Source organism: Kogia breviceps, chromosome 3 (genome assembly GCF_026419965.1).
Source record: "Kogia breviceps isolate mKogBre1 chromosome 3, mKogBre1 haplotype 1, whole genome shotgun sequence".
NCBI lineage: Eukaryota > Metazoa > Chordata > Mammalia > Artiodactyla > Physeteridae > Kogia > Kogia breviceps.
Window position 1 is genome coordinate 122,592,467 of NC_081312.1, and position 27,311 is coordinate 122,619,777.

The 27,311-nt window shown below is 41.9% G+C and overlaps 1 protein-coding gene across 1 annotated transcript in view; it reads left to right on the forward strand.

Moving 5' to 3' along the window:
- AGBL1 (AGBL carboxypeptidase 1) overlaps positions 1-27,311 on the forward strand; it is a 216,117-nt gene that overhangs the window by 157,379 nt on the left and 31,427 nt on the right. Inside the window, exons 7-9 of the mRNA XM_059058824.2 lie at positions 7,279-7,487; positions 22,564-22,729; positions 23,717-23,784. Coding sequence (XP_058914807.2) covers positions 7,279-7,487; positions 22,564-22,729; positions 23,717-23,784 — 443 coding nt within the window. The remainder of the gene's footprint in view (positions 1-7,278; positions 7,488-22,563; positions 22,730-23,716; positions 23,785-27,311) is intronic.

Sequence of the window (27,311 nt, forward strand, 5' to 3'; positions counted from 1 at the left end):
CCAATTTTTATGTGCCATGAAGAGCGAAAAAATGCCACCAGTTGTCATTGAAACACCATCATTGGTAAGAAGCATCTTAATTCTGGAAATGCTAAAATGTGAAAAAATATATACCTTAGAATTGATAAAGTACACGGTGAGATTGATTCATCAAATGGGAAGCAGGGAAGTGGCAGGGGGTTCTGGTCTGGATGATGTCCCCATTTGTTAGTGGTGCCTTCCCCTGAGGCATTGCAGCCTAACACCTTGGACATGGTACTCTCCAAGGACCAGAGGAAGATCTGGGTGTGTGGAGGAAGAGGCAGATATGGCTTCTGAGGCTTTCTCAAGAGTGGAGAAATTTCTATGGCTCGGGAATGTGTCTGTGGAAAGGTATTAGAAGCAGTTGGTGATTTGAAAAAACCCAACCAACAGTAGGGGTGTCTAGATTTAAAACAATGCTATGAAGGATGGTTTCTCACCCTTCTTAGCCACTCTTTCTGAAGCTTAGGAAAAGCATCTTTCATTTTCAAAAGGCAGTCAGTGGGAAAACAAGATTTGCTTGAAACCCAAATTTACTTTAGAGCCAAGTTTACTGAAAAGTATCTATTTTACAAAGAGAAAAAAATACCTGCAAGCTAATTCCACATCATTATTCTTTTTTGAGCTAATGATAATGGAGTGTAATTTCCATTATGCTGACATTAAGATTAGTTATGTTTTGGTACATACATCGCAGCTTCTCCTTTGTGAGGAGCGTCGGAGCAGCTGCGGGGGGAGGCTGAGAGCGGACTCTGCCTCAGCAGCCCTGCGCCCACGTAGTGGGCCTGACTTCCCGGCTGGCCTCAGGGGTCCCTGCCGGGCGTCAGGAGGGCTCCGGAACATCTCCTCCAGGGAGCCGAAGCACCATCGGCTGTTAATTTGGCTCTTTATTTATTTATTTTTAAATTTATTTATTTATTTTTGGCTGCATTGGGTCTTCGTTTCTGCGCGAGGGCTTTCTCTAGTTGTGGCAAGCAGGGGCCACTCTTCATCGTGGCGCGCGGGCCTCTCACTGTCGCGGCCTCTCGTTGCGGAGCACAGGCTCCAGACGCGCAGGCTCAGTAGTTGTGGCTCACGGGCCCAGTTGCTCCGCGGCGTGTGGGATCTTCCCGGACCAGGGCTCGAACCCGTGTCCCCTGCATCGCCAGGCAGATTCTCAACCACTGCGCCACCAGGGAAGCCCTTGGCTCTTTAAACCTTCTTGAGTCTCCTATTAAAAATCAACTTTCGCCACAATTTAGGGGCCTGGGAGGGAGCAGAGAAGATGGAGGAGGGCGACTGGCCGGAGGGACGGTGACAGGTTCGATTTGGCTGAAAGCCACGCCCCTCAAGCACCTCAGCTGTTCCGCAGACTTCATCTCCTTCAGCCTTTCGGAAACCCTCCTCAAGAAACTGGTTCTCCTAGTAACCGTTAAAGGTCTTTATCTGAATGCAAAACAGTGTACAGACCAGCACTGGGGATAATGATGTGGGATGTCAGCTTTGGAGGCAGATGGGGGATTCCATTTGAATTCTCCACGTGCCATTTATAAGCTCTCAGGACTTGAATAAGTTATTTAACTTCTCTCAGCCTCTGTGTCTTCATTTGTAAGAGGAGGCAAATGATGCTTATCTTCAAGCATTTCCATGAGATAAATGAGATGATCATGTAAAATGATTAGCCCAATGCTGAGAACATAGGAAACATTCAGTAAATAAATACTCAGTAATTGTAACTGGTGTTACAGTGGCAAAACAGGCAGCTTTTTGTTCATGTAATATGATTTAGAAGTCTTGGTAAAAGCCTACTTTGTCCAGAAACATCTTCTAAATTGACTCCCTGAAAAGAGCACTGTTGCAGAGGCCAGTGGATTGTTTGCTGTAGTTAAGGTCACCATTATCTTGGGTTGTAGTAATGTCTCCAAAGGGGGATTTCTAGGGCGGGATATTATACAGTGCGAGTGCTGTGGCTCCAGGTGGGTATTTGCATGTGGAGTCCTGATGAAGATCAGGAAGTGTTTGTTATATAATTGCTCAGTTGGAGGATCCAGTGAGGAGAGGATTTGGAGGCAAACCTTGGGGAGTAATGTTTGATAAGCCCAGCTGAGCAGTCTTCTCTTATGAGAAGGGGGCCACAGTCCTGAAAAGGGCTAGCTGAATTGTCAGTAGTTCATATGAATGAATTTTCATGAAGTTCCTGAAACAGAAGGAAATAAATCTGTTTAATAAAACTATTTAATCTTCCTGGGCAAGAATTTCTTCGGACAGTAATGTCCTACTATGCTATGTGGCTGAAAATGATTTCTGTTCTTAAGAATGATGAGAGCCTCGAATCCTTGTATGTATTCTTACTCATGTATGTGCTTATCAAAAGCAAGGGTGAGTTATTAGACGCTTAACCATTATCAATCAAGAGGATCTTACAGCACTACCCAGTCTTCTAAAAAAGCTTTAGTGTAATGGGACCCAACTCGGGTAAAGTTGGTCAGAGAGGGGAACTAAAAAGTTCTACATTATGGACATTGTCTGTAAGGGCTCCTGGGATAATGTGGGGGAATGGTCCTCAGTATGTATGTTTGGGGTGTCTAAGGACAGATAGGCAACTATGTAAAATATGTGGGCATTTGGGGTGAGAAGTCAATTACATTACATGGGGATTGAAGGACTGTGGTTATAAATTTTACTCATTTTGAAACTTTTCCTTGGGCTATTCTCACTAGTGAAGTGAATTTGAAGTTTGAATGTCATCCTTATGGGGAAGGGATTATCATTTATTGAGCACATACTTGATGCCAGCTGCTACGCTATGCATTCATTCCTTATAATGGACTTGTAAGGGCGATGCTGTAGTTATCTCTTTTATCTTGCTTTAATATTTGCAGATGATGGAAATGTAGTCCAGAATTGATTAGTAACTTAAACAAGGTTACACAGCTGATAAACGATAGAGCCAAAATGCAGATCAACAACTACGCGATCACAGTACTCCTCTTCTTGCGTGACGCTGTCCAAAGGAATCTGTTCAAGTCCTGAGCATTTGGCAGTTTGTTGTCCAAAATTACAGAGGGGGAGTTGGAATAGTAAATAGAGGATGTTTATCATGTTGATGATGGCAATTATAATAGGCAACAGGTATTGAGTGCTTATTACGTTCCAGGCATCGAGCTCTCTACTTTATATATACTATCTCATTTAATTTTCTCAACAGTTCCACAAGGAAGGGACTGTTATTAGTTTTTTGTTTGATTGTTTATTTTTTAGATAAAGACTTAGTGACAAGAGCTGTGAAGCAACATGCTCAAGGTCACACAGCTAGAAAGCAGTGGAGGTCACAGCCATGTGCAAGGACTCCAGAAAGAAAGCTGACAGCTGAAGGGTCTGCCCAGCAAGGCAGTGAAGGGTACATGAGGATAGTAAAGATGAGTTTGGAGGTCTGCACTAATTTGTATGTCTCATTCCTAGAGCTGTGGTTGTGAAAGCATCCAGCTCATTCCTCTGCTGCAGGTTCCCACTTTTCCTCCACTTTAAGCTATCTCTTTACTCTAAAAGGGGTGATGAAATTCTCAGATATGGGAAACAAAGGGCAGTCATGGAAATTTCCTCTGGTTTTGTCCAATAAAAGTGGCAGAGCGTTGGGTTGCTTGCAGGTATTATAATCTGGGTCACCAAGCACTTCTCCACCAACCCGTCATGGGGCTGGAAATTCCCCATGAGAAATCCAATCTTTGAGTCTGAAGGTGTCTGGGCTTCCCTGTTAAAAGACAAACATCTTTATAGAGATGATCATGCTCTCAAATACCTTCAGGGGCAAGGTAGGTAATTCACTTTTGAAAGGGATGGGGTAAGGTGAATTGGTTGCTATGGCAACCCGGGGACTGCTTGTCTTGCCCCCAGGCATTTACCACATGGCATGGCCTATAGACTATGGACTTCCTGTCAAAGGGTAACCTATCTTTTTTCTTCTTGATTGTCAAAGTTCATTGCAGAGGATGTGGAGAACAAAACCTACAGAAAAGTCTAAGCCTAGTCTAAAAACATCCAAAGCAAATAGAATCATCAATATTTTCCTCCCTCATAAGTATTATTGATATCTTGGCATATTCCCTTCCTTTTTAAATTCTTTCTTCCTGAATGTAAAAATCTGCTGCATCAGTGGGGTCTGCACTAAAGAAAACATTCGAACCTCTGTGAAGAAATACCTGGGGTAAAAATAAGGAGAGCGTGAGATCACATTTTAGACTCAGAATTAGCTACAAATAAGACTCCAGGAGGATAAAATCTGGAAAGGTAGGCAGAAAGAGTAGAACTTAAGAGGATAAATTGGAGGTGAGGACAAGAATGCAGATTTGCCACAGGAAAACTGGCCAGATATGAACTTCAGCAGGAGGCTGCCAGGGAGGGGCTGATGGAGACAAGGGGGCATGAAGAGCACCTTTGGAAGGGGTAGGGGGTAGAGGTGAGCTGTTAAATTAAAGGTCCTCAGAAGTCCTCTCTGTCCATTCCACCCCATCCTCCAACCAGTTTAACATAGACCAATCTGTTTTGGAAATTTAAAAAAAAAATTAAGGAACAGGAGCTCTTTTTCCAAGGAAATCTTAAGAAGAAGCCATTTACATAAACAGACTAAAGTACAGCTGGATCTTCTCTGCCCTCCAAACCCTGAGCTCACTCAAAGGAATGTATGAAACCCCACATCTTCTCCTTCCTATTTGGCCTCCCTGGGAGAAGCACTGTTCTCCCCTCAGATCTTCTCAAACTCCTGCAAGTTGCTGATCCCAGGGATCCTCATTTCATTCTTCAGCTCCTCTCTACATTTGTTCACCTTGGCGGATCTCTTGTCGGGTTTCAGGTGCATATTGACTTTTGCAAAACTCACAAGCCGGTCAGGGAGAACGATTGACTGATTTAGGGAAGGGGTTGGGGGAGGAGGTGTAGCTATTTTCAATGTTAGTAAACATGACAGCTTGTTGAAGATTAACAGGAAATCGTGAATAAAATCATTGGGATCTGATAAGGGATTTTTCTCTCACACCATTAAAGACATTTTTCTCGTTATCTCCCTCCCCCTCCCCCAAAAGTGGGAGATGAAAGTCATGAGGATAACACATTATTAGTCTCATACCCTTAACATAGATAAAAGACAAAAGTTCTTAACCTCTCTGCCCACGCAGCCTTCATGCACTGTTTTTGCCATTCTGTCTTCTTTTCAGCAGGCGATAGTTTCCTTTAATACCTCCTACCTAATCCTCAATTTTCTTTTAAACATCAGATATTGGATAGGCTGGAACCTCATTTAGGCAGTAAAGAAGTCCAGTGCTTTGTGGCTGGGACCAGCCGAGGAGAGAAATATTTTTGATACAAAAGAATAATTCATAAAGGAGGTAATGAAGGTGATTAAAACCTTCCACAAACACATCATGGAGTGAATAAAGCTCATGGCTCTCAATATAGGGTCATGGCTGAATGAAATGTTGTAAAAAGTGAAAAAAAAAATAAAACCAACTGCACAAATGGGTCAAAAATCTCAGTGGGGCTCAGTGAAGCCTGACAATTTAGAATTTGACAAACAAATAGAAGAAAAGGAGAATTCCATTAATATTATGAGAAAACCCTTCTGGAATAAAGCACTGAATTTCCATGTTATCGTTTCACTCATGTGCACTTATATGGTCTTAGGAAAAAATCTGACTTGGAGCTGAAATTTTGCTTATCCAGTTACAGCTCAGGGGATCTCTCTCTCACATGCTCAGCCAGAAACATAGATTGTCTCATAAACCAGCATGAACAGTATGGATAATGGAGAAATGCAGTAGTGAGAAGGCAGAGCTGCAAGATGTGGGCATTTGTTCCTCAGAGTCAGCCCGTTAGAGTTCTTCGGGGTACCTAGTCCACAGGGGTAGAGAGGACCAGGATACAGAGAGTATCTATCTCCCCATCTACTGGGTAGACCTGAACTGGTCTGTCTGCCAACGCTGTAGGTGGAGGAGTTTAACATGAAAAGTAGTGTATGTGGACTGTTGAGAGAGGTATCTTGGACCATTCTTCCCCCTTCCTTTCTTCATAATGGAAAAATGAAGAAATTATCCACCCATCAGAGGGGCCTCGTGGGAGGTCTCACACAGGGTCATTCAACTAACAAAGGGTAGTCATGGTGTGGAAGAGGGGAAGGGAACTGTAAGAGCATGCTATTACAGCTCCCTGTCAGATGTAAGGAAGCCCTGTCCTCACATCCCTGCTGGGTGGACTTCCAACCTCTTTCTGGCTATTTTTGGTGCCATGTTGCTCTTACCACATAGAGACCAGCTCCTTGTTGGGTAGCCTTGAGTCTGAGGAGTTCCTTTCCTGGACGGAGCCAACTCCTTGATGATCTGGCTTCCATTCTCTTTAGGGAAAACACCCAATGCATCTGTTACACATGACAGCCTTCCTGACATTATGTCTGTCACTCAGGGTCCTCTCCTTTCCAACCTAAGCCTTATAGTTTGCTCAACCCAAATGACAATATCCCAAGTCTACTGAGGCTTAGGAAAGAGGAATGGAAATCTGGTGGATTCCTCCCACCTCCTTTCTTCTCTCTCCCCACACACTATTATCCTTTTTCTGAACTATTTGAGAATGTTATAGAAATTCACAATGGCGAATTTCATAAAAACAAGAATATTCACTTACATTAACATATAATAGTTTATCAAAATCTAACAATAAACATTTATACAATACTATGGGTTAATCTAAACACTTTATTCATATTTTACCAATTGCGTCACTAATGCCTTACATAGCAAAAGAAAAAATATTGTTTTCTGGTCCAGGATCTAAATTATAATTATATATCATACTGATGTGCCATGTCTTTTTAGTCTCTGTTAGCTCAATTCCTGGTTTTTTTTTTTTTTTGCTTTTCATGACCTTGACATTTTTGAAAATTATCGATTGGATATTTTGCAGCATGTCCCTCATTTTGGGTTTGCTGATTTTCCTCCTAGTAACATTTAGGTTATGCATTTTGGGGCAGGAAAATCATAGAAGCGATGCTGAAGCGATGCTAAAGTGGTGCTTAAGTGATGCTAAAGTGATGGTGTGTCTTTCTCAGGGCATCTTATCTGCTGATGTTGACTTTGGTCACTTGATTAAGGTGATATCTGCCAGTTTTCTCCACTGGAAAGTTATTATCATTCCCTTTATGATGAATCAGTATCTTGTGGGAGGTACACTGGGACATCCTCAGGCAGGTGTGGCCAGCCTGTGATTGACATTGTCTTTTCCCATTGGTTTCAGAGTCTAACAGCCGCAGGGCAGTGAACAGAGGCTATGTCACCATCTTGCTCAGGCTGCATCAGGACTGGCACAGCCGTGACACGACCAATTCCTACGTGCTGATCCGCAGGGCGCTTCTGCTTTGCCTCAGGCATATTGCCAACCTCCGGTCTGGCAGGGAGGCCTTCCTGGCAGCTCAGGGCATGGAGATCCTTTTCAGCACCACACAGGTAATCAGCATGGGGATTATCTCTGCAGTTGGATGACATCTGAATGATTCCTGAAGGCCGTCATTTAGGACTCACCTTCACTAAAGCTGGGAAACCTCAATATGTTTCTTGCTTCCTGCTCTGGGCAGATGTTCTGGACTCAAATCCTCATTCGTTCATTCACTCATGTACTGATTGACTCATTTATTCAATACATATTAGTTGGGTACACACTGGGTGGTGCAGTGATTGAGTGTTGATTTTAAAGCTAGAGAACCTGGCTTCAGATCCCAGCCCTAGCACCTATAGCTGTACAACTTTAGTGAAGTCACCCACCTTCTCTGGGATTCAAGTTTCTTCTTCTTAAAAACAATAGAAATGATAAAATCTAGGTTTTTGCATGGCCTGAATAAGTTATCATAGACATGTCTGTGTTAGCAGGGTTCTTGCCATGACTTAACTGCTCTGTGAGTGTGAGTGACTATTGGAATAATAATTAGTAATTAGGACCTAGTGGTGAATATGATAGACAAGACCGCTGATCGTTTGGGGCAAGCATTCCACCAGAGAGTTGGACACTAAGGAAGCAACTAAATCAATCTGGAAGATAATTTCATATTGCTCTGTGAAATCAACAGAGGAAGGTCACAGGTCTACAGTGACTTTTACATATGCAGGGAGAAGGTCTTCTCTTAGACAGGTCAAGTCTTCTCTGAGCAGGTGACACCTAAGCTGAGACCTGAATTATTGAAGGAGTCTGTCATGCCAAGTTTAAGAGGAAGAGCATCCCAGGCAAAGGGAGTAGCACCTATAAGGGCTGTCACTTACCTGCACCCCAGTGGAATAAGTGTCTAGGGTTTCCTGGATTTCAACCAAATAATAAATTCCTTAATTTCACTTGATTAGGGCTAATTTAAACACCGTCATGCAAGGCTACCTATACGTTCTCCATGGATGATGTTAGTATCTCCCAAATACCCATCATCTGCTCACCAAACCTCTCCTGGGGCCAAGGCAGCCGTGTTTCACACACATCTTGTTCCTTGCTGTCTTCCTATTAGTCAGTCTCTGCACTACTTTCATTGGTCTCGTTGCTTCTCTCTGGACACCCTCCAATTTCTCTGTACCTGAGTACATCTGAGGTAATGAAGTGGTCAACGAGAGTGCCGTTTTCCAACCACGGCAACTGTAGACTCTAACCATCTTTTTTAAAAAAAGCTTTTTTCCCCTCCTGTAAACAATAACATAATACTGCACTGCAAACCAATATCTAATTTTCTGTCTGCTATCGCCTCTGGGTTCCTCTCCATCATTACAGCTTTCAGAGCTTCTCGGTCATGAAATAGCTACATTTTCCATTCTATTCCTCTGGATGAGGAAGTGCTTTGAATTTTTCCAAGCTTCACCATACTTTGTAAGCCTGTGTACCCCAAATCTCCAATCTCTCCCAGCCTTCGTGAAACTCCCCCCGTATTGCTGATGCCTAGAATCCCCCCAACTCTGGCTCGTGTGCTTTAGCCAGCTCCTCTGCCACCTGCCCTCTGCATTATTGACTGTTTTTCTAATCTGCATTAAAAAAAAAAAACAATTAAAAGAGCAATAAACGGAAAAGATGGTGATCCCAGAGGTACAAGTCTATGACAAGAAGAGAGTGGAGAAAATACCAAGTGAAGCACAAGCATGAAAGGGGCCATAAGCCCAGAAGCAGGCATTTAGAAGCAGTTCCTCAGCAGGACAATAAAGACCTCAACTGCTCAATTAAGCAAATTTACAATGAGCTCCTGGCCTCCAATTACCATTGGGAATGGAAGCAGGATGTAAGCAGAGGCAGAATCTGCACTTGGTGGCCAGGTTTCTCCTGCCTGAAAAGCTTCCCAGCACCTGGGCAGAGTGCTCTGAGCAGAGATTCCCTTGCAGCTGTGCTGGAGTTAGAGCTCGCCTCTCCTGCCAGAGAAGATGCGTGAGTCACAGGATGGCCAACTGGGGAACTTGGATCTGGGGGTGTCATTTCAGTAGCTATTGCAAATTATTCTGCTTCTACTGCTGCAGCTGATGGAGATGACAATGAAAATGAAGGAGAAGAGGAGGAAGAAGAAAATAAAGGAGGAGGAGGAAGAGGATGAGGGAATGAGATTTATCTTGAACGCTTCCTATGGCTTAGGGTATGGCTTAGGGCTGGCATAGCAGTTTATGCAGACTTTCTGATTTCAACATTTCAAAGGATTTGAAATTGATGGTCTTACTCAACAGTCCATATTTCTGTCCACTGGACCAGAGGTTCTCTAAGTTAACTGTGATCAAAGCCACCTACAAGGCTGCAAGGGCCCCATCCTCAGAGTTTCTGATTCAGTAGGTCTGGGATGGTCCTGAGAACTTGTGTTTCTAACAAATTCCTAAGTGATGTTGATACTGCTGGTCTGGGTCACACTTTGAAAACCACTGTCCTTTACTGTTTTTATCGGTGCCTGTGGTGTAATTGCAAGCCTACTGGGCATGAGAGTGACTGAGAAAGAACTGTTTTTGAGTACTTCCCACAGACTTTGCCCATCATTTTGTTCTTTGCCTTCCTGCTGAGGCCACTGCTTGCCATGATTCTCTCTCAATAACCCCACCTCTTTGTTTCCTGGGTCCCACAGCCTTGCACAGATCCTCTGAGCATCCTTTAAACGTTCAGAGGATCAGATTGTCCATAATGCAGTGAGGCTGCTGCATAACATAACGGGATCTTGTTGGAGCTTTGTATGAGGAAGGAGAAAGAAGGCCGACAGTTTGGATGTAATGTTAAAAACAAACCCCTGCAAGGATGCCCTGAAACAGTTTGAGATCGTTATCAATTTGGAGAAAGGGGTAATTGCAGATGGAACAAACTCGTATGAAATAATCAAGTAAAGGGGCCACTCTCTGGAGCTAGAACAGCTTCAGAGACCAAAAACATTGCTAAGATTGGTGGTTTTCAAACTTGACAGTGTGTCACAATCTCCTAGAGGGCTTGTTAATACACATATAACTGGACCCCGCTCCTAGAGTTTCTAATCATTAGATCTGAGTAGATTTGATTCTACATTTCTAACAAGTACTCAGTTGATGTCAATGCTGCTGGTCTGGGACCTCACTTTGAGAACCACTAGAATAAACTCTCATAGCCTTCAAAAAAGTTGCAGCTACTGTCATATGCTCAGAAAGCATGGCAGGCCAGGTCTTGATTCATCAGGACCCTTTTTGTCCACAGGATTGATTACCCCAGCATTGTGGATCTACAGAAGGAAGGGCTGAAGCCTAAAGGGAATGTCACCCACTTGGGATCAGGAGCTTAATACTCCGGAGGTCAGGGTAATTGGAAATCATTTACTGTTTATTCAGTCAATGTTTCTTGAGCTTCTGCTTTGTTAAAGGTATTGGGGTTAGGTAGGGAGTTCAAAGAGGAAGGTGATTAGAGTTCCCATCCTCCTCAGGACACCTACTGTCCTACAGGGGAAATCAGGATCACTGCAGTATAGGCAGCAAGTGGGATGCCAGAGTGGAACTGGCAAAGCCATGCAGAGGAAGGAGAGCTCTGGGTGGTCTTGGTTGACCAGAGAAGTCTTCGAGAAGGAAGTCATTGATATTCGAGTCAAGGCAGAGCACTTGAAAAGCTTAGTTTGTGCACAGAAGTGCAAGGAGTTAGCCAGGAGGTACAGACTGGAGAGGAAAGCAGTGTACAACTAGTGGAACTACTAAGACATTCTGGAGAGTCAGGCAAGAGGGAAAGACCTGGACAAGAATGAACCAGAAGGTCCCAAACCAAAGGTGTTTCCATCTAAGACAGTCCTAAGTTGAAGCTACCCCACATCTGTTCTGGACCTTAGAATTTGCCCATCTATGTTCAAAGAGTTTCTGGAGAGAGAGGAAGGAGAGGGGCCACTCTAAGGCTGGCATGGAAGAGCGACCTTCAGAGCTGAAACCTGAATGACAAGAAAGAATCAGTGGGAACACTCTTGCACTGCTGGTGGGAATGTAAATTGATACAGCCACTATGGAGAACAGTATGGAGGTTCCTTAAAAAACTAAAAATAGAACTACCATATGACCCAGCAATCCCACTACTGGGCATATACCCTGAGAAAACCATAATTCAAAAAGAGTCATGTACCACAATGTTCATTGCAGCTCTATTTACAATAGCCAGGACATGGAAGCAACCTAAGTGTCCATCAACAGAGGAGTGGATAAAGAAGATGTGGCTCATATATACAATGGAATATTACTCAGCCATAAAAAGAAATGAAACTGAGTTATTTGTAGTGAGGTGGATGGGCCTGGAGTCTGTCATACAGAGTGAAGTAAGTCAGGAGGAGAAAAACAAATACCATATGCTAACACATATATATGGAATCTAAGAAAAAAAAATGTCATGAAGAGACTATGGGTAGGAGGGGAATAAAATGCAGACCTACTAGAGCATGGACTTGAGGATATGGGGAGGGGGAAGGGTAAGCTGTGACGAAGTGAGAGAGTGGCATGGACCAAACGTAGGGTGGATAGCTAGTGGGAAGCAGTTGCATAGCACAGGGAGATCAGCTCAGTGGTTTGTTACCACCAAAAGGGGTGGGATAGGGAGGGTGGGAGGGAGGGAGACGCAAGAGGGAAGAGATATGGGAACATATGTATATGTATAACTGATTCACTTTGTTGTAAAGCAGAAACTATCACACCATTGTAAAGCAATTATACTCCAATAAAGATGTTAAAAAAAAAATAATCAGTGATGTGAAGGTCTGATATGAGGGCTCCAGGGAGAGGGTAAAACAGGCAAATGTGAAGGCCCTCAGGTGGTGGGGTCAGGGGTGGGGCAGAAGCATGGGCAGGAAAAGTGGGGAGAAATGATGTGAAGCTGGAGACATAGGCGGGACCAGAGTGTCTAGAGCATCCTGAACCATGGTAAGGAATTTGGGTTTTATTCCATCAGATTTTAAGCAGGTACAAAGAAGGGGGAAGACAGATTTGGAGAGTTTGGGAAGACCAGATCATGTAGAGTTTTCTAGACCATGAAAAGGAATTCAGATTTTATTTTTTTTAGGTTTGAAGCAGGGGAGACAATATGATTTATGCTTTTTATTTTTCATTAAAGATTTAAAAAATTTAATAGTGGTAAAATCCACATAACATAAAATTGACCATCTTAGCCATTCTTCAGTGTACATTTCAGTAGTAAATAGCTTCACGCTCTTGTATAACTAATCTCCAAAACTCTTCATCCTGAAAAACTGAAACTCTACACCCATTCAAACTGATTTATGCTTTTCAAGGATCATTCTGGCTGCCCTTTGGAGAGGAGAGTCTCCAAGAGCACAAGAGAAGGAGGGAGAGGCAGGAGGGCAAGGCAAGGAGTCAGACTGTGGGAGCCGAGGCAGGCAATACTGATGGCTTTGACTCTTGAGAAGCAGAGCTTAAACCCAGGACTCCTGTTTTTTCCTCGGGCTCCTCTTCCACTAGAATGTCTCATTTTGTTATTGTGAGGATTATTGCTAGGACTCTGCCCTGAATTAGCAGTGGTCTCCTAAGGTCTTCTTTTCAGATTCTTATACGGTTTTATGACCCTAATGATGCCTCCTGGCATCCCACGAGCTAAAGCTTACAGAATGCTTACTATTAGGCGCTCATCTTACCTGTAACTCAGACACAACCATATGAGAGAGGTTCTGGTATGATTTCCTCTTTACAGATAAGGAAGCGGCAGCACAGAGAGGTGTAGTAACTTGCCAGGGTTGTACAGTAGTTAGCAATCGTCAGCCCAGGATTTGAATTCAGGTAGTCTTGCTGTGGGATCTGAGCTGCGTGCTCTACTCTGTCTTGCACGTGTATCATGAAAATAGGGTATTTATCATCCCAAAGTTAACGCAAAGATGTTAAATGTGAATTGAATATTTTAAGCACTCTTGTATTTTATCGTCTTCTCCAAGTAGCAGGTGGATTATTGGGAATCATGGGAAGAGTGAGCCTACAAATCTCACCTTTGCCCCCAATTCTGAGACACTGGTCCACAGGGATCCTATTTCTTGGAGTCTTGTCATTTTATGATACACAGCACAGGTGCTGACCCTGCACTTGCAGGAGACTGAGAGTGAGTGCCTCCTTAAATTTTGTGTCCGGGGCACCTCCTTGCCTCACCTTAGCCCTGGTCCTGATCCATTAACACCAGGAAAATGTTGGCAAAGGATCTAGGCATTTCTATTAACTTGGACCCAACGATCATCTTTAAATTCATAAATGTTTTCCCCTGAGTAGAGCAGACGCCAGATATAACATTATCCCTAATGCCTAGGTTTCTGTAGATACTAATACTCCTTCCATCCCCCAAATTCAGTTCACGGTGTGGCCCAATCCAAACAGGACGCTTGGACTTGACTCCATCCTTTCACCTGCTTTCCACCTGCACCATCCCACGGCAAGTAAAACATTACACTGTTACCATCATCAGCAAGAGTACCAATGGCAATCATAGACAGACCTGGCTTCCAAAATACTGGCAGTTTTGACTGAGTTCCCTGGCTTGGACTTGGCTCACTATCTCCTAAGGTTGAAACTTAGAGCATTATCTCTGATCACTCATCTACCTTTCCATTCTTCATCCTCCATGCCCAGTTCTCTCTTTTTCCAATACTCATACTTTTCAGTAAGCACTTAAAGCTATTTGACCAGTCCCAGCGATAAAATAACCTCAACGAATTTATTTTCCTTGCAGAGTGTTTTCTGCTGTTGGTTCAGGATACCTGATTGGTATTATTTGAGTACATGGAAGGGGAAATAGCATTCTTCTTTTTTGGGGGGACGGTTAAGTAACATTTATTTTCCTCTTTTAATAATAGCATTTATTTTTCTATTTTTAACATCTTTATTGGAGTATAATTGCTTTACGATGGTTAGTTTCTGCTTTATAACAAAGTGAATACATATACATCTATGCCCATATCTCTTCCCTCTTGCATCTCCCTCCCTGTCTCACCCCTCTAGGTGATCACAAAGCACCGAGCTGATCTCCCTGTGCTATTTGGCTGCTTCTCACTAGCTATCGGTTTTACATTTGGTAGTGTATATTTGTACATGACACTCTCTCACTTTGTCCCAGCTTACCCTACCCCCTCCCCATGTCCTCAAGTCCATTCTCTAGTAGGTCTGTGTCTTTATTCCTGTTCTGACCCTAGGTTCTTCGTGACCATTTTTTTTTTTTTTTAGATTCCATATATATGTGTTAGCATACGGTATTTGTTTTATTCTTTCTCAGTTACTTCACTCTGTATGACAGACTCTAGGTGCATCCACCTCACTACAAATAACTCAATTTCATTTCTTTTTACGGCTGAGTAATATTCCATTGTATATATATACCACATCTTCTTTATCCATTCATCTGTTGATGGACACTTCGGTTGCTTCCATGTCCTGGCTATTGTAAATAGAGCTGCAATGCACATTGTGGTACATGATTCTTTTTGAATTATGGTTTTCTCAGGGTATATGCCCAGGAGTGGGATTGCTGGGTTGTATGGTAGTTCTATTTTTAGTTTTTTAAGGAACCTCCATACTGTTCTCCATAGTGCCTGTATTAATTTACATTCCCACCAACAGTGCAAGAGGGTTCCCTTTTCTCCACACCCTCTCCAGCATTTATTGTTTGTAGATTTTTGATGATGGCCATTCTGACAGGAGTGAGGTGATATCTCATTGTAGTTTTGATTTGCATTTCTCTAATGATTAATGATGTTGAGCATTCTTTCATGTGCTTGTTGGCAATCTGTATATCTTCTTCGGAGAAATGTCTACTTAGGTCTCCTGCCCATTTTTGGTTGTTTTGTTTGTTTTTTGATATTGAGCTGCATGAGCTGCTTGTAAACTTTGGAGATTGATCCTTTGTCAGTTGCTTCATTTGCAAATATTTTGTCCCATTCTGAGGGCTGTCTTTTCATCTTGTTTATGGTTTCCTTTGCTGTGCAAAAGCTTTTAAGTTTCATTAGGTCCCATTTGCTTATTTTTGTTTTTATTTCCATTTTCCTAGGAGGTGGGTCAAAAAGGATCTTGCTGAGATTTATGTCATAGAGTGTTCTGTCTGTGTTTTCCTCTAAGAGTTTTACAGTGTCTGGCCTTATATTTAGGTCTTTAATCCATTTTGAGTTTATTTTTGTGTATGGTGTTAGGCAGTGTTCTAATTTCATTCTTTGACACATAGATGTCCTGTCTTCCTAGCATTACTTATTGCAGAGACTGTCTTTTCTCCATTGTGTATTCTGGCCTCCTTTATCAAAAATAAGGTGACCATATGTGCGTGGGTTTATCTCTGGGCTTTTATCCTGTTCCATTGATTTACATTTCTGTTTTTGTGCCAGTACCATACTGTCTTGATACCTGTAGCTTTGTAGTATAGTGTGAAGTCAGGGAGTCTGATTCTTCCATATCCATTTTTCTTTCTCAAGATTACTTTGGCTATACGGGGTTTTTTGTGTGTCCATACAAATTGTGAAATTTTTTGTTCTAGTTCTGTGAAAAATGCCAGAGGTATTTTGATAGGGATTGCACTGAATCTGTAGATTGCTTTGGGTAGTATAGTCATTTTCACAATGTTGATTCTTCCAGTCCAAAAATATGGTATATCTCTCCATCTGTTTGTATCATCTTTAATTTCTTTCATCAGTGTCTTACAGTTTTCTGCATACAACTCTTTTTTCTCCTTGGGTAGGTTTATTCCTAGGTGTTTTATTCTTTTTGTTGCAGTGGTAAATGGGAGTGTTTACTGAATTTCTCTTTCAGATTTTTCATCTTTAGTGTAGAGGAATGTGAGAGATTTCTGTGCATTAATTTTGTATCCTGCTACTTTACCAAATTCATTGATTAGATCTAGTAGTTTTCTGGTAGCATCCTTAGGATTCTCTATGTATAGTATCATGTCATCTGCAAACAGTGACAGTTTTACTTCTGCTTTTCCAGCTTGGATTCCTTTTATTTCTTTTTCTTCTCTGAGTACTGTGGCTAAAACTTCCAAAACAATGTTGAATAATAGTGGTGAGAGTGGGCAACCTTGTCTTGTTCCTGATCTTAGTGGAAATGGTTTCAGTTTTTCACCATTGAGGACGATGTTGGCTGTGGGCTTGTCATATATGGCCTTTATTATGTTGAAGTAAGTTCCCTCTATGCCTACTTTCTGGAGGGTTTTTATCATAAATGGGTGTTGAATTTTGTCAAAAGCTTTTTCTGCATGTATAGAGATGATCATATGGTTTTTATTCTTCAATTTGTTAATATGGTGTATCATGTTGATTGATTTGCGTATATTGAAGAATCCTTGCATTAGTGGGATAAACCCCACTTGATCATGGTGTATGATCCTTTTAATGTGCTGTTGGATTCTGTTTGCTAGTATTTTGTTGAGGATTTTTGCATCTATGTTCATCAGTGATATTGGTCTGTAGTTTTCTTTCTTTTTGACATCTTTGTCTGGTTTTGGTTTCAAGGTGATGGTAGCCTAGTAGATTGAGTTTGGGAGTGTTCCTCCCTTGGCTATATTTTGGAAGAGCTTGAGAAGCAAAGGTGTTAACTCTTCTCTAAATGTTTGATAGAATTCACCTGTGAAGCCATCTGCTCCTGGGCTTTTGTTTGTTGGAAGATTTTTTAATCACAGTTTCAATTTCAGTTCTTGTCATTGGTCTGTTTATATTTTCTATGTCTTCCTGATTCAGTCGTGGAAGGTTGTGCATTTCTAGGAATTTTCCCATTTCTTCCAGGTTGTCCATTTTATTGGCATATAGTTGCTTGTAGTAATCTCTCATGATCCTTTGTATTTCTGCAGTGTCAGTTGTTACTTCTCCTTTTTCATTTCTAATTTTATTGATTTGAGTCTTCTACCTTTTTTTCTTGATGAGTCTGCATAATGGTTTATCAATTTTGTTTACCTTCTCAAAGAACCAGCTTTTAGTTTTACTGACCTTTGCTACTGTTTCCTTCATTTCTTTTTCTGATCTGATCTTTATGATTTCTTTTCTTCTGCTAACTTTTGGGTTTTTTTGTTCTTCTTTCTCTAATTGCTTTACATGTTAGGTTAGGTGGTTTGTTTGAGATGTTTCTTGTTTCTGAAGGTAGGATTGTATTGCTCTAAACTTCCCTCTTAAAAATGCTTTTGCTGCATCCATAGGTTTTGGGTTGTTGTGTTTTCATTGTCATTTGTTTCTAGGTTTTTTTAAATTTCCTCTTTGATTTCTTCAGTGATCTCTTGGTTATTAAGTAGTGTATTGTTTAGCCTCCATGTGTTTGTACTTTGTACAGTTTTTTTTTCTCTAATTGATATCTCCTCTCATACCGTTGTGGTCGGAAAAGATACTTGATATGATTTCAATTTTCTTAAATTTACTAAGGCTTGATTTGTGACCCAAGATTTGATCTACCCTGGACAATGTTCCATGAGCACTTGAGAAGAAACTGTATTCTGTTGTTTTTGGATGGAATGTCCTATAAATATCAACTAAGTCCATCTTGTTTTATGTATCATTTAAAGCTTGTTTCTTGTTTATTTTCATTTTGGATGATCTGTCCATTGGTGAAAGTGGAGTGTTAAAAGTCCCCTACTGTGATTGCATTACTGTCTGTTTCCCTTTTTATGACTGTTAAGATTTGCCTTGTGTATTGAGGTGCTCCTATGTTGGGTGCATAAATATTTACAATTATTATATCTTCTTCTTGGATTGATCCCTTGATCATTATGTAGTGTCCTTCTTTGTCTCTTGTAATAGTCTTTGTTTTAAAGTCTATTTAGTCTGATATGACAATTGCTACTCCAGCTTTCTTTTCATTTTCTTTTGCATGGAATATCTTCTTCCATCCCCTCACTTTCCATCTGTATGTGACCCTAGGTCTGAAGTGGGTCTCTTGTAGACAGCATATATATGGGTCTTATTTTTGTATCCATTCAGCCATTCTATGTCTTTTGGTTGAGCTTTAATCCATTTACGTTTTAGGTATTTATTGATATGTATTTTCCTATTACCATTGTCTTGGGGTTGTTTTTGTATGTCTTTTCCTTCTCTTGTGTTTCCTGCCTCGAGAAGTTCCTTCAGCATTTGCTGTAATGCTGGTTTGGTGGTGCTGAATTGTCTTAGCTTTTGCTTGTCTGTAAAGGTTTTAATTTCTCCTTTGAATCTGAATGACATCCTTGCCAGGTAGTGTGATCATGGTTGTAGGTTTTTCCCTTTCATCACTTTAAATATGTCCTGTCATTCCCTTCTGGCTTGCAGAGTTTCTGCTGAAAGATCAGCTGTTAACCTTATGGGGATTCCCTTGTATGTTATTTGTTGTTTTTCCCTTGCTGCTTTTAATATTTTTTTCTTGTATTCAATTTTTGATAGTTTGATTAATATGTGTCTTGGCATGTTTCTCCTTGGATTTAACCTGTATGGGACTCTCTGTGTGTCCAGGACTTGATTAATTATTTCCTTTCCCATATTAGGGAAGTTTTCAACTATAATCTCCTCAAATATTTTCTCAGTCTAGTCCCTTTATTTTCTCTTCTTTTTTGGGACCCCTATAATTCGAATATTGGTGCCTTTAATGTTGTCCCAGAGGTTTCTGAGACTGTTGTCAATTCTTTTCATTCTTTTTTCTTTATTCTGCTCTTCAGTAGTTATTTCCACTATTTTATCTTCCAGGTCACTTATCCGTTCTTCTGCCTCAGTTATTCTGCTATTGATCCCTTCTAGAGAATTTTTAGTTTCATTTATTGTGTGTTCATCATTGTTTGTTTGCTCTTTAGTTCTTCTAGATCCTTTTTAAATGTTTCTTTTATTTTCTGCGTTCTATTGCCAATATTTTGGACCATCTTTACTATCATTATTCTGAATTCTTTTTCAGATAGGCTGCCTATTTCCTTTTCATTTGTTAGGTCTGGTGGGTTTTTGCCTTGCTCCTTCATCTGCTGTGTGTTTCTCTGTCTTCTCATTTTGCTTAACTTACTGTGTTTGGGGTTTCCTTTTCACAGGCTGCAGGTTCATAGTTCCCATTGTCTTTTGGTGTCTTCCCCCAGTGGCTAAGGTTGGTTCAGTCGGCTTTTTTGGCTTCCTGGTGGAGGGGACTAGTGCCTGTGTTCTGGTGGATGAGGCTGTATCTTGCGTTTCTGGTGGGCAGGTCCGCATCGGTGGTGTGTTCTGGTGTGTCTGTGACCTTATTATGATCTTAGGCTGCCTCTCTGCTAATGTGTGGGGTTGTGTTCCTGTCTTGCTAGTTGTTTGGCATAGGGTGTACAGCACTGTAGCTTGCTGGTCTTTGAGTGGAGCTGGGTCTTGGCGTTGAGGTGGAGATCTCTTGGAGATTTTTGCCCTTTGATATTACGTGGAGCTGGGAGGTCTTTGGTGGACCAGTGTCCTGAACTTGGCTCTCACACCTCATGGGCACAGGCCTGACGCCCACCAGAGCACCAAGACCCTGTCATCCACACGGCTCAGAATAAAGGGGAGGAAAAAGAGAAAGAAAGAAAGAAAAAATAAAATAAATAAAATAAAGTTATTACAATAAAAAATAACAAATAAATATTAAAAATAAGAAAAAAATTTTTAAAGTAATAAAAGAAAAAGAAAGAAAGAAGAGAGCAACCAAGCCAAAAAATAAATCCACCAATGATAACAAGCGCTAAAATGTATACTTAAAACACACACACACACCAAAAAACGGACAGACAGAACCCTAGGACATATGGTAAAAGCAAAGCTATACAGACAAAATCACACACAGAAGCATACACATACACACTCAGAAAAATAGAAAAAGTTAAAAATATATATATATATTGTTGCTCCCACAGCCCACTGCCTCAGTTTGGGATGATTTGTTGTCTATTCAGGTATTCCAGAGATGCAGGGTACATCAAGTTGATTGTGGATATTTAATCCGTTTATACTGAGGCTGCTGGGAGAAATTTCCCTTTCTCTTCTTTGTTCGCACAGCTCCCAGGGTTCAGCTTTGGATTTGTCCCCACCTCTGTGTGTAGGTCACCTGAGGGCATCTTTTCTTCGCTCAGACAGGACAGGGTCAAAGGAGCAGGTGATTAGGGGGTTCTGGCTCACTCAGGCCGCGGGGAGGGAGGGGCACGGAGGGCAGGGCGAGCCTGCGGTGGCAGAGGACGGCGTGACGTTGCACCAGCCTTGGGTGCCGTGTATTCTCCCAGGGAAGTTGTCCCTGGATCACGGGATCCTGGCAGTGGCGAGCTGCACAGGCTCCCGGGAGGGGAGGTGGGGATAGTGACCTGTGCTCGCACACAGGCTTCTTGGTGGCGGTAGCAGCAGCCTTAGCGTCTCATGCCCGTCTCTGGGGTCTGAGCTGATAGCCGCGGCTCTGGCCCGTGTCTGGAGCTCCTTTAAGCAGCGCTCTTAATCCCCTCTCCTCGCGTACCAGGAAACAGAGGCAAGAAAAAGTCTCTTGCCTCTTCGGCAGCTCTAGACCTTTCTCTGGACTCCCTCCTGGCTAGCCGTGGCACACTAGCCCCCTTCAGGCTGTGTTCACGCCGCCAGTCCTCTCCCGGCTTCCGACCGAAGCCCGAGCCTCAGCTCCCAGCCTCCGCCCGTCCTGGAGGGTGAGCAGACAAGCCTCTCGGGCTGGTGAGTGCCGGTCGGCACTGATCCTCTGTGCGGGAATCTCCCCACTTTGCCCTCCGCACCCTTGTTGCTGCGCTCTCCTCAGTGGCTCTGAAACTTCCCCCCTCCGCCACCCGCAGTCTCCACCCACGAAGGGGCTTCTAGTGTGTGGAAACCTTTCCTCCTTCACAGCTCCCTCCCACTGATGCAGGTCCCATCCCTATTCTTTTGTCTCTGTTTATTCTTTTTTCTTTTGCCCTACCCAGGTACGTGGGGAGTTTCTTGCCTTTAGGGAAGTCTGAGGTCTTCTGCCAGCGTTCGGTGGGTGTCTGTAGGAGTTGTTCCACGTGTAGATGTATTTCTGATGTATTTGTTGGGAGGAAGGTGATCTCCACGTCTTACTCTTCCACCATCTTGAAGCTCCTCCTCAGAAATAGGATTGTTGATTTTATTAAGAAATTTCTGTTTTGAAAGTTGGCTTACTTTTTTTTTACTTTGGAGTCATTTGGGTAGCTTGAATCCATGGCTTAAATTTTATTAAATGTTTTTCCTCCATATTCTTTCCTGTGGAGCCACCCATAATGTGGGCCTGGAGGTACCATGCATGGCATAATTGTAGACAGTCACTGCCCTGTGGCATGTTCTAAGCATCCTCCATATCTCCTACAATGACTTATTGGCCTTAGAGCTTCGTGGAAACCCCTTAGGAATACCAAACTGGAGGCTTACATTAGTCAACTTTCTGTATCAAGTCAGTAGACAAAACATTTACTAAGAGACTGCAGAAAATGGCCATATTTTTGCCAAAGAGATACTGACTACTCCCAACTCTCTGTCTCTCGATTTAGTAAAGTTGTTCTTACATTTTTCACAGTGTCTGAAAAGAAGGGTCTTGTCATGTTCCATCAGTACCAAAATGTTACATCTGCAAACCCAATTTTTCTTTGCTTTGTGTAGGTACCAAGAGAGATCACACTGTGGGCTTTGAGAAGAAGCATGTTATTTAATTTAGGTACTTGGGATTCTCTTAGTCTTTCTTCTGATTTCATATTTTATCTTTTTCCTTGATATTTTTCTCTTCAGATCATAGCTGAAAGAGAAAAGTAAGACTTCTATCAATTCAGCTACTCATTCTCTAATTTAGGCAATAATTCACAATGACTCATGGATGGTTGAAGGAAGATGACATTACCTCCTCTTCCCTCAGCTATTCTGGACAATGTTTTACCTTAGGTGCAGCATCCCTTGAAAGTCTCTGAAGTCTATTTTCAGACTAAATTCATTCTAATAATATATTAGCTGAAAAAGAGAAATAAAAATGCAGATTACACATTGGACCAAAGCAGATCCTGTGTTAGACAAAATTCTACGTTAGAATGTTCAGATTAGATGTTCTACATTAAGGATATTTACTGTCCATTTAGGCTGCGTGTAATCCCTTACTTGAAATAACATTATAGCAAAGGGACTCCACACAAGATGTCAGTGTCTGATATGATCTTCTCTTTGTTCAGAACTGCCTGGATGACAAAAGTCTGGAGCCTGTCATCTCCCTTGTGCTTCAGATCCTGAGGCAATGCTACCCTAAGAGTCCACTTCCCTTGGTCACAGCCAGCAGTGCCTATTCCTTCCCAGTCCCTGGGAGCATCACCTCTGAACCTCCACATGTTCTAACTGAAGGTAAAGTATATGGGTAGTTCTTCTGTACTTATTTTGCTCATAGTTATGAGCTTTATGATGAACTTTTGCATTTGGATAATAGAGGAATGTGGATGAAAGTAGAATCAATTTTTTTAACAGATCAACTGTGATTATCTAATAAGTAATTAGAGACATGTATGAGAAAGCTAGTTTTTCATAATACCAAGCTTATTAATTTTGTCCTTAATTATTAACTGTTGGCAGTTTGCCTGGTAGCTATGGGAATGCCTGTAGAGTCATCTCAGCTGATTTTAAAAAATCTATTTGCAATCCCATGATGGAGTCCCTCCACCATACAGACTGGTTCTGGAATTAATTTGCCCTGAGGATGAAATTGAAATCAAACTTTTGCTGTTTTGCCACCCCATGCAAGTCATTTTAGAATACTTGAAAGTATGATTATCCAATCTCCGAGAAGATTTTGTTGTCAGAAGATACTAGTGCTTTTCAACCTTGTCCTCCTTCCAGGGAACAGATTTTCCATAGGCATCCTCTTGTCACAGTGACACTGGGTGCTTTCTGTGGACTTTTGTTTTAAATCAGTTCCTTTGTATTAAAATTAGTGAATCAATCAAAGTGCTGTCTACACTACAACAGCTTTGGCATGTATATGATCACTAAACTCTGGCAATGTTAGTTGCATAAATACTTCTACATAGAAGTTGCATAAATACTTCTACATTGAGTGAAGGAAGCCAGAATGGTATTCATGTGTCATTTTATTCTGCACTCATTTTGCATTCAGTATTGGACAGCAGTTTAGACGTCATGATATAGTGCCCTCAAGTGCCTATGTGCGCATGATTTACACGTCCGATAGGTGTAAGCATGTGTTGGGATCCTGTACACTTAATAATGGCCCCTTACTTGTGAGAAGTACTAACTGTTGGGTGGCGAGAATCTCAATCCAAGGCAAAGGGGAACCCTCATCCATTTCACCTCTTTTTTTTTTTTTCCCCCACTCAGAAGATTTTGAAGATGATGGTGAAGAAGAAGAGGACAAAGACTCAGATTCTGAAGATGTGAAAAAGGAAGTAGGTACACTAGCCCTTGCTTCTAATGATCTCTACATTCATAATTCTACAAAGGAAAATGTCCCTTTCTATGTTCAGCTAAGCCCAGGGTAAAATTTTTTTTAGAAATTTTATTTATTTATTTATTTATTTTTGGTTGCTTTGGGTCTTTGTTGCTGCCCGTGGGCTTTCTCTAGTTGCAGTGAGCGGGGGCTACTCTTCATTGCGGTGCACGGACTTCTCATTGCAGTGGCTTCTCTTGTTGCGGAACACGGGCTCTAGGCATGCTAGCTTCAGTAATTGTGGCATGCGGGCTCAGTAGTTGTGGCTCGTGGGCTCTGGATTGCAGGCTCAGTAGCTGTGGTGCATGGGCTTAGTTGCTCTGCGGCATGTGAGATCTTCCCAGACTATGTCCCCTGCATTGGCAGGCAGGTTCTTAACCACTGTGCCACCAGGGAAGTCCCACCCACAGTAAATTTTAAGGACGGACTTTTGCGTTTCCATTTTAAGACCTGGCAGATACTGATGCTCACTAAATGATGGCTACTGTTACTGATTTCCAAGTTGTCATTTTTGTCTTGGTAGGCCCGGTACAATCCCATCATCAAGTCAGAGGCTATCTATTATCAAGGCACTAATATTCCATCAGGATAAGCCTGAGGTAGACACTTAGGGTTGGTGTATTTAATGAATGTAAAGGATATGCAGGCAAAGAGACTATGGAAAGCTTTTCTAGGAAACTTTTTCTAGTAGATCTCTACTATCTTTGTAAGTCACTCTTCTTATCTACCCAATCTATGCACAGGACCACTGCATTGTACAATTCCAGTTACCTTGGAGTCTATGTGAACTGTACTCCTTTGGGTTGTATGGTGCATATCCTGGCCAGCAAGGAAGTGGTGCCTTTTGGTCTCTATCAGTAATAACCTATGCTATAGAATGGAGGTCAGCCAACTTTCTATGAAAGGTCAGATAATCATTACTCTACGCTTTGTGGGCCATACAGTTTCTGTCACAAAGACTCAACTTTGCTGGTGTAGCACAAAAGCAACCATAGACAATCTGTAAACAATAGGGCATGACTGTGTTCCACAAAAGCAGACAGTGGGGCATAGTTCACTGACAGCATTTCTAGAAAAAGGTTTCTAAACCTTGGCATATTGGCTGGATAATTCTTTGTCATGGGGTGTTGTCCTGTGCATTATACAATGTTTAGCAGCACTCCTGACCTCAATCCACAAGATACTGGTGACATCCACCCCTTTTCCCCCCAGTCATGAATCAAAACTGTCTCTAGGACTTGCCAAATATCCCTGTGGGGCAAAAATCACCCTGTGGTTAAGAACTGCTCTAGAATAATGATAATTTATCTATGAGTTATAATTCTGTCTCCATCTCTGTTGGTGGACTTGGACAAGTCCTTTCAAGTTATAGTTCCTTAGTTTTGACATCTGCAAAATAAGACTGAGAAGTAAATGCTACCTTTTATGACATTCCTGGAGATGAAATCTGGATTAAAAAATCTATCTATCTATCTATATCTACTTGTCTATTTATCTATCTATTCTCCATCCATCCATCCTCCTCTCCCCCTCCCTCTCTTCCTTTCTTTTTACATACTGTTCCATCTACACATCTGCCTAGGGAGAAATAGACTTTTTGCGTTCTCTGTCCCAATAATCACTCACCTTGCTAATGGTAGTAGCAGACATAGAGGGGGACTACCTCTTACCTGGGTCTCTAGGTTAAGGCTGCGGTTGCTATTCTGGTGTGCTGAGGGTTTTGTTGATAAATAGAATCATTTCTGAAGTCATCAGTAGCAAATTGGCTCTTTGCTATGTTGCCAATGCAGGCCTATGGAGAACTTGCTGAATTATTTGAATAATATTGTGCTGCTACAGTCATTCATCAATGCCACTTTCCCACTCCTCTTGCTGGCTCTTTGATAACTGAATGTTTGATGCATAGCATCAGTCACCTCTTGTATCTGATGTGGAGGCACAAGCTGCAGGCTGGTGCTCGACTTCACACAGCATGGGGTTGGGGGAGAGCTTTCAGACCGTCTCCTTACCCCCACTCTGCAAATGATGGTGGGTTGGGGTGGAGTGGAATCTAAACAAATAAATAAATCCAGCTGGGAAGGAAGCATAAGACAAATAAGTGAGGGCCTGGAAATAATTCATCAAGAGCCTTCGAGCTGAGGAGAAGGTGAGAAGTAAGTGTGCGAGCATGCATTATAGAGAAACAGAGAAACATCAGAGTAAGAGCTTGATTCTGGGGTAGAGCAGGAGTCAGGGAACCAGGGCCCTAGCAAACTGGTTTTCCCCTGGAGAACCCAGCAGCATTTGCTGCAAGTTATGTGGGCAAGAAGCCAAGAGTATTTATTTCTAGTCAGAGAATGGACGCAGGCCTTTAACTTATGGCCTTTTCCTTTGAAAATCTTACTTAACAATTGGGAGAAGCCTCTTAGAAAGAATGATTAAAAGGAACTTATATCTGTAAAGGGTCTTGAGAGTGTATAGTTGGGTGCTGTTCTTTGATTGAAAACTGTGAATGTCATCATAAGGAAAGAGAAACAACGAATATAGACTAGAAGTTGGTCATGTTTGTTTTTTTTTTCTTAATGAACACAAACATTAGATTTGGACAGACTCTGAAGAAGAGGAGGACAGAAAGGGTGAATTCAAGCTCTTCCTTCCTTTCTTTCCTCCTTTCCTCCTCTTAAACTTTTTATTTCATTCAGGTAATTTCTTGGATATGATCCATATGTGAGACAGCATGCTAAGTTCTTAGGGATGTTATTATGATACAAAAGCAAATATGACATAGTTTTTATCTTCAAAGAATTCAGTCTAGTAAACTTGGGGATTGTCTCTACCAGAGTTTGAATCGGCACCTTCAAAAGGATGTTGAACTCAAATCTAAGGCTGGGAAAAGTCAATATTGGAAGGGTCGAACCTGAGAAAGGAGAGAGTTATCTGGGTAGATGGGTACCAAAATCCTAAATAAGGAAGCTTCTCTGGGTTGCCGTGAGGACAGAGAAGCTGGTCCACTCCTAAATAAATATAAAGGGTATTTATAAAATACAGAAGTAGTTGACAACCTGCTTGAGTGCCTGGAGATTCAGAGGCCAAGATTCAAGCTTTGAGGACCAGAGATGGTCTCTGTTACAAGTACTCCACTTTGCTGTTACACTGAGAAAGCCATCACAGGCAGTATATAAATGAATGAGCATGACTGTGATCCGATAAAACTTTATTTACAAAAACAAGCAGTGGGCTAGAGTTTGCTAACACCTGCTCTAAGGCTGAGTAGGTCACCTAGATAGGCTGAAGCTCATGGGTTACCTGCTGCTTCTCATTCCAGACGTACCAACTTTACTTGCTGGTGGGGAGATGCTTCTCAATGCCTGCCAGGTTGCATTTCTATTGGTGCCACCTTGGCGCATGGCTGAGGCCGTAGCAGAGATGGTGAAAGGAAGATCTGACAGATGAAGCTGGAAAGGATAAGTGTTGGGATCTCCAATACCAGGCTAAGGAGTTTGGGCC